The sequence below is a fragment of the Sinocyclocheilus rhinocerous genome, unplaced genomic scaffold (genome assembly GCF_001515625.1).
Source record: "Sinocyclocheilus rhinocerous isolate Xijiao unplaced genomic scaffold, SAMN03320098_v1.1 scaffold1137, whole genome shotgun sequence".
Taxonomy (NCBI): Eukaryota; Metazoa; Chordata; class Actinopteri; order Cypriniformes; family Cyprinidae; genus Sinocyclocheilus; species Sinocyclocheilus rhinocerous.
The window spans coordinates 390557-398972 of NW_015647153.1; the positions used below are offsets into that span (position 1 = coordinate 390557).

At 30.1% G+C, this 8416-nt stretch overlaps 1 protein-coding gene across 1 annotated transcript in view; it reads left to right on the forward strand.

Annotated features, from left to right (window-relative positions):
• The first annotated feature begins 3386 nt into the window (after positions 1 to 3386).
• Positions 3387 to 8416, forward strand: part of LOC107709022 (neuropeptide FF receptor 1-like) — a 9165-nt gene continuing 4135 nt past the window's right edge. Inside the window, 2 exon segments of the mRNA XM_016513419.1 lie at positions 3387 to 3582; positions 3812 to 3940. Coding sequence (XP_016368905.1) covers positions 3390 to 3582; positions 3812 to 3940 — 322 coding nt within the window. The 5' untranslated portion in view covers positions 3387 to 3389.

The window sequence follows — 8416 nt, forward strand, 5'->3', positions numbered from 1 at the left end:
TATGTAGATAAATAGATATAGATATATACACATATACACACAGTATGTGCATCCTCCAACACCAGTGTACGAAGCATGTCTAACTGTTTATATCAGACTTTAAGAATTAAAATACAATATGATAAAGTATGATGAATTATGGTGATATAATAATACCAGAGAACAATATATGACACCTGGCAAAGCTTCAGATGGTTGGAGTCCAGCATTCTGTGTATTTCAGTGGAAAAGTAATTTGATAAGAGTTTCTATTTGCACATGATTCCACATTCATGCAATCTACTGGCTTCTTCAAATCAACTGGCTGAAGGAAAAAAAAAATTCTTTTTAGACTGTCATTTTTTTTTAAGTTAAAAAAACGTGTAGCAACTTTTAAAAGTGATTTTCTTCTATTGGAAAATTCTCCTTTTTGCAACATAACTGATATCATCATATCCATAAAATATGAATAACACAGCTGAATCAAGGCTCTGTGCCTGCTCAAAATTCAGTGTAAATATGTAATGCTGCATAAAAGCCAGACTGAATTATGTCCGCTCAGATGCACCTCAGCCCATGACATAAGTATATGGTTGTTAATTGCTGTGGAAAGGCATTTATGCACCTCTGATCTGCATTAAACAGTCTGTGTAAAGACACTTAATGCCCCTTCAAAATCACTTCTGTACCACGTTTACTGTATTTTACATTATGCCACCTTTACTGAATTAAGGATGCTCTGTTCCTGCTCAAAATTCTGTGTAAAGACGTAATGCTGCATAAAAGCCAGATTAAACCATGTCTGCTCAGACCCATCTCAGCCCTTAGTATTAAAGTATGCATTTGTCATTTTTGTGTAAATGCGATTTTTGTTTATGCTTATGAGCAGCATTAAAAAGTCTGTGTAAAGACACCTAAATGCCACTTCAGAAGCGCTTCTGTGCCACCTTTACAGTGTAAATCATACCTTTTTAGTCGACTAAGAGGATATGATTTACATGGCAAAGGTGGCACAGAAGCGCTTCTGAAGTGGCATTTAGGTGTCTTCACACATGCATGTAAAGTTTAATTCTTGACTTTTTGTCACCTGCGTCACTTGAGATCATCTGCGATAATCTGATAAACAGAGAATCACTATCATTCTGGACATTTAACGAGCAGGGTTAGCATGACAGATGCAGAGGAGAGACATGCTGCGTCTCTGAGAATCACGCTCAAGCAACTGAGCTAAACATGTTTCTGAGTGCCAGAAGCAATAGGTGAGACATTTATCTGGTTCCCATGGCGATGAATAATTAAAAGAGAACGGGAGTGCAATAACACTCATTGACACAGGTGCCAAATTAACCTGGCACTCATGACACTAATCTAATACATCCAAACCATCATCTGTCTCTAGCATCAGTTCCATGTCAAGACACAACATCATGCACAAGTTCAGTACCTGAACTCCAGCTACAAACCCTGTGAGAAAACACTGAGGCTAAGCTCATCTCAAACGCTATTACACGCCAAAATAGGTTTAGCACACAGTATTTGAGCACAAAAATATTTATATTACGTTAGGCAGAGGCTTATATCTAACATTGCACTGAAGCTACACATTTATTTCAGTTCATGCATTTCCTGGAAATCAAAACTATGATCTTGGTGACATTAGTATGATGCTCTACTTTTTGAGCTACAGGAAGACTAACTAGATATACATTATTTTGAGTTTTCAAAACAAAAATATAGTCTAAATCTCATATATTTTCCATGCTTAAACCATATAATATTTAAAGTATGTTATTTATTTGTTTGTTTTGTATTTATGTATTTATTATATTTTATGCATTATATTATATTTATTTAGTTATTATATATATGCATCATTATATTTGATGATAAAATTAAATGTATGAAATCTAATAAATAATAATAATAAATTTTAAATAATAAATTAATTAATTTGAATAATTTGTATATATATATATTAAATAATACATATATAAAGTTTAATGCATATTTTTTCAGATAATGTAATATAGAATTTTTGTTTGTTTTTTATCAATATTTTAATAATTTGCACAAATGTTACGAGTGACTTTAGAGTCATTAGTGTTATGATCTTTTGTTTCAAATGCAGTTTTTGATTGTAAATACTTCTTTGAAACATAAGATTAAGGTGTATCTTGAATTTTAAATGTTATATCTAAATACATGAAGAAATGGTGTACTGTTAATGCCCGGGTTTTGTATCGGTGTCGTGATGTCTTATATTAAATTGTTTGTTTGTGATGTTGACGCTGCATAAATTGCACTGTGAAGAAACAAATAAAGATATTAGTACTACTACTATGATACTTGTTTCACTTAATAAAAAATACAACTTATTAAGTGCAACCTTAACAGTTTCAGAACATCGCCACCTAGTGTTTGGAAAAGCATGCAAATTTGTTTATAAATAGAAATCCTTTGCCTACAGCCTAGGCTCTGCTTTCTTTCGATTTAATGCGTCATTAGGAATAAAATAAAATCCATCTTTCCAAGGTCGTCCATGTTGGCTGTTCGTCATGTTGATGTAAAGTTAATCTTCAGACCTTATCGGTCAACAGAGAGGCTGGACGATGCTTATGCATCAGCATATCACAATTAAAATGTAATATATGACACTGGGATGACTGGCCTTGAGGCGCATCAGAGTTTGATAAGAGTTCGGTGACAGCAGCCAAAGTTAGAAATTAATGTCAGATCTGCTCATAACCCTCGAATCATTTGGCATAACTTAAACGATTTGCCTTCAGCTTCTGGTCACATAATTGCTGCTTGCAGCTACGTTTGGATCTTACAGCTCATTTAAAGACTGATAAGAATAAAGGACCTTCACAGCTTAATTTAATGCATTTCAGCATCTTTAAACTCAGCAGAATCTCCCCCACAGAAAACATGAAAGAGGTGATGTTAGTTATTGCAAATTAGTATAAAAAAATATTTTCTGCTTCAGTATTTTTGTCTTGCACAAATAAATCAAGATACATTTACTGGAGATTCAAAAATGACATAAGAAGTCTCGTTTTCTGAAAAATGCATCAAAATGAACTGAGTTTATGCTTAAAACAAGAACAAACATCTGGCATTGGAGTCAACATGCAAAAAACAAATTCAAAGGGAAAACCAGTTTATTTTTCTGACCCAACTGGCACACATTTTTTCTTGTTTTCAGCCTAAAAACAAATTTTCAGGAGACTTCTTATGTCTCCATTAAATGTATCTTTATTTGAATGTTTAGGTATTTGTACTGAAAAACAAGACTGTAAAATAAACTTTTTTTTTGCAATGAATCATCCAGTCATTTTCTGCAAGAGCTATAATTTCTGAGCAAAGATCTCTCTCTGTTCTCAGTCTTAGACTTGGACGCTCTCTCAGCAATGGATCTGAACTTCTTCTACAGCGAGAACATCAGTATTAACCACAGCACGCTCTTCAACGACAGCAGAAACCTCACGCTCTTACCGTTCTACCAGCATTCCCTCGCCGTGGCCTCCGTCATTATGTTTATAGCATTTTATGTCAGGATCTGCTCTACTGTTATAAAGATCTCATTGATTTACATCACAAGCAGCAGAATTTTATCATATAAATATCAGCATCTGCAGCAAAGTTTGAGGCTCTGAATAAAACTGAGCTGTTTTTTCCTCCATATTCTCACTTTATCAGACTATATGAGCCAGAAAAGCCTGATGGAGCAATACTCAACAAAAAACACATGCAAACTTAGACTATTATTATAATCATGTCATAGACTATTATTATAAACATAGACTATTATTATAATCATGTCAGGCTAAAGAGTTTAAAGGTTAAAGAGTTGTCAAATAATGCAAAAAAACCAACATCTTCATACTCAACCTGGCCATCAGCGACCTGCTGGTGGGCATCTTATGCCTTCCCATCACGCTGGTGGACAATCTGATCACAGGTAAATCTGCTTCAGATGCGTTAATGTTCACTGGAGGAGGTTTCACTCACCTGGAGAGAGTTTATCCGTTAGTATGTGCATGCATCTCCATGCTGCCATCTTCATGAGGACTCACACAGCCAATCAGCTGAGCCGTTAATGTCATGTGACTCATCACTCTATTACAAAACATAAGTCTGTCTCATGAGTCTTTATAAAGCTTAGTGGATAACATTTGACATGCACGTTTATAAACGATCTACACGATCAAAACTTTGCTCTTGTTGAACACAATCTGCTCCATGCATTCTGTCGTCTGACTGATAGTTTAGAGTTTAAAGCTCTTTTAGTGTAATTGTAGAAATGTCCAGCTTCAGCTGGAGCGCTAAAGAGTTTAAAGGTTAAAGAGTTGTCAAATAATGCAAAAAAAAAATATATATATATATAAAATATCTACTATAATAAAAATAAATGTTTGCTGTTTATTTGTTGGGAACCTGTTTGAAAACTATGATTGGTGGATCTCTCTACTTCAGTCATCACTAATAAAAATAGTCTTATTTTGATGCATCTGCGTTCTAGAAATGCATTTCAGGATGAACTATTTTTTTCTAGTTTTCTCTGGTTATTGGGTCTTTGCTGTGGTTCTCAGTACATTTCAGTCGTTTATGGCTAAAGAAAAGCCGTAACAGTTATATATATATATAAAATATCTACTATAATAAAAATAAATGTTTGCTGTTTATTTGTTGGGAACCTGTTTGAAAACTATGATTGGTGGATCTCTCTACTTCAGTCATCACTAATAAAAATAGTCTTATTTTGATGCATCTGCGTTCTAGAAATGCATTTCAGGATGAACTATTTTTTTCTAGTTTTCTCTGGTTATTGGGTCTTTGCTGTGGTTCTCAGTACATTTCAGTCGTTTATGGCTAAAGAAAAGCCGTAACAGTAGAGGCAGCAGCACTTCTGCAGGATTCATGCCTTTGTGTTTCCATGCATTCATTACTGTCAGAGTCTCTGCAGCCGTTCAGCAAATATAAACATGATTTACATCGTCAAGTGTTTGTTTGCATGTTGTCAGCATCACACACTGTTGACTCAGATTAAAGCCCCTTTTGCATGTGTAAAGCAACCATATGCCAGCTGATTCTGATGACTTGGATGTTAAATACAGCTGTAGTTACTAATGAGCCATAGATCATTATAATCTAATTAATTTAGATTAATCTGTTGAACATGTAATGACATTCAACGCCATTGTTTCTGCTGTCAGCATTGCCAGACACACGCAAAGACATGCACAGTCACGTCAAATATTTCATATACATGTTCAATAATTTTGCATTCAAATTTAATTACGAGTGTAATCAGAATAGAGGATGGTTTCATATTAAATGCAGCGACAATTTAGTTTTTTCTGGTGCTGCAGGATCTTAAATGAGGAAAATTAATGTCAGTGCAAATGTTACATTTAAAAACATTTTTAAACAAATTTTAGTATTATTATTTAACAGCAGCATATAAAGCCTCAATGTGTAAACCCTTAAGTATTAATTTTTACAATAACATAAATTCAAGACTTATTCATTATATTTCAGTAATTATATTTGTTTAGAGACAAATCAATAATTATATCATAATTTTGAGTATATCTTAATTTCTACTTTTTATGTCATAAGTTCTACTTTTTATCTTATAATTATTACTTAGTATGTTATAATGTCATCATTTGTTTTTGGGGCATAATTTTGACTTTAAACATCATTTATACTTTTTATTTAATAATTGTGGTATTTTATGTAAATTTGCATAATTTTGATGTCTCAGTTTCTACTTTTTATCTTATAATTGTGACTTAGTATGTCCTAATTTCAAGTTTTTTTTTAATCATAATTATTACTTTTTGTCATAATTTTGACTTTTTAATCTTATAATTTAAATTCTTTGGCATAATTTTGATTTTCCAACCATTTTTACTTTTGTTTAATAATTGTGGTATTTTGTGTAGATTTGTTTGGGAATAATTTTGACATATGTCTTAATTTCTACTTTTTATCTTATAATTATGACTTAGTATGTCATAATTTCAAGTTTTTTTTAAATCATAATTATTACTTTTTGGCATACTTTTGACTTTTTAATCTCGTAATTTGTACGTTTTAAACAATTTTTACTTTTAATAATTGTGGTATTTTATATAATTTTTTGGGGATAATTTCGATGTTCTTATTTCTAAGAATATTATCTTAAAATTATGGCTTAGTATGTCATAATTTTGACTTTTTTTCTCATAATTATGAAATTTTTTATTGACAATTATTTTGACTTTTTATTTAATAAACATGTTTTATGTTGATTCTGTTGATAATTTCGACTTTTTATTGGCATTTATGTGATATTTTTTACTTTTTTATCCTATAATTATGAATTTTTTTTGTATAATTGTGACCTAGTATGTCATAATTTAGAGTTAAGGAAGTTACTTTTTATCTTATAATTGTGAATTAGTATGTCATAATTTTAATTTTATTATAATTATTACTTTTTGTCATAATTTTGACTTTTCCAACGATTTTTACTTTTGTTTAATAATTGTGGCATTTTATGTAGATATTTTTTTTTTTAGATAATTTCTACTTTTTATCTTATAATCATGACTTAGTATGTCATAATTTCAAGTTGTTTTTATCATAATTATTACTTTTTGGCATACTTTTGACTTTTTAGTCTCGTAATTTGTACATTTTAAACATAATTTTTACTTTTAATAATTGTGGTATTTTATGTACATTTTTGGGGATAATTTCAACTTATGTTCTTATATTTATGACTTAGTATGCCATAATTTTTTACTTTTTTTCTCATAATGACATTTTTTATTATTTTGACTTTTTAAACATTATTTAGTTTTTTTATTTAATATGTTTTATGTCAATTCTGTTGATAATTTTGACTATGTTGTATTTTTTACTTTTTTATTTTATAATTATGCATTTTTCTGTCATAATTGTGACCTAGTACATCATAATTGAGAGTTAGGGAAGTTACTGTTACCATGGAAACAAAAAAAAATCACAAATAAAGTGAATCTCCAGCCACTTTCAAACTACTTCTATTTTTATGTTATCACTCATTTTATACGGTAGCATGTTTTTATCTGATCACACCGTTCACATTAGTATCATGGGAAGAGAGGTTTATATATATACAGCGCACATGTCTTCCCCCCCCATTCAAATTTAATTACGAGTGTAATCAGAATAGAGGATGGTTTCATATTAAATGCAGCGACAATTTAGTTTTTTCTGGTGCTGCAGGATCTTAAATGAGGAAAATTAATGTCAGTGCAAATGTTACATTTAAAAACATTTTTAAACAAATTTTAGTATTATTATTTAACAGCAGCATATAAAGCCTCAATGTGTAAACCCTTAAGTATTAATTTTTACAATAACATAAATTCAAGACTTATTCATTATATTTCAGTAATTATATTTGTTTAGAGACAAATCAATAATTATATCATAATTTTGAGTATATCTTAATTTCTACTTTTTATGTCATAAGTTCTACTTTTTATCTTATAATTATTACTTAGTATGTTATAATGTCATCATTTGTTTTTGGGGCATAATTTTGACTTTAAACATCATTTATACTTTTTATTTAATAATTGTGGTATTTTATGTAAATTTGCATAATTTTGATGTCTCAGTTTCTACTTTTTATCTTATAATTGTGACTTAGTATGTCCTAATTTCAAGTTTTTTTTTAATCATAATTATTACTTTTTGTCATAATTTTGACTTTTCCAACGATTTTTACTTTTGTTTAATAATTGTGGCATTTTATGTAGATATTTTTTTTTTTAGATAATTTCTACTTTTTATCTTATAATCATGACTTAGTATGTCATAATTTCAAGTTGTTTTTATCATAATTATTACTTTTTGGCATACTTTTGACTTTTTAGTCTCGTAATTTGTACATTTTAAACATAATTTTTACTTTTAATAATTGTGGTATTTTATGTACATTTTTGGGGATAATTTCAACTTATGTTCTTATATTTATGACTTAGTATGCCATAATTTTTTACTTTTTTTCTCATAATGACATTTTTTATTATTTTGACTTTTTAAACATTATTTAGTTTTTTTATTTAATATGTTTTATGTCAATTCTGTTGATAATTTTGACTATGTTGTATTTTTTACTTTTTTATTTTATAATTATGCATTTTTCTGTCATAATTGTGACCTAGTACATCATAATTGAGAGTTAGGGAAGTTACTGTTACCATGGAAACAAAAAAAATCACAAATAAAGTGAATCTCCAGCCACTTTCAAACTACTTCTATTTTTATGTTATCACTCATTTTATACGGTAGCATGTTTTTATCTGATCACACCGTTCACATTAGTATCATGGGAAGAGAGGTTTATATATATACAGCGCACATGTCTTCCCCCCCCCCCCCCCCCCCTTCCAAA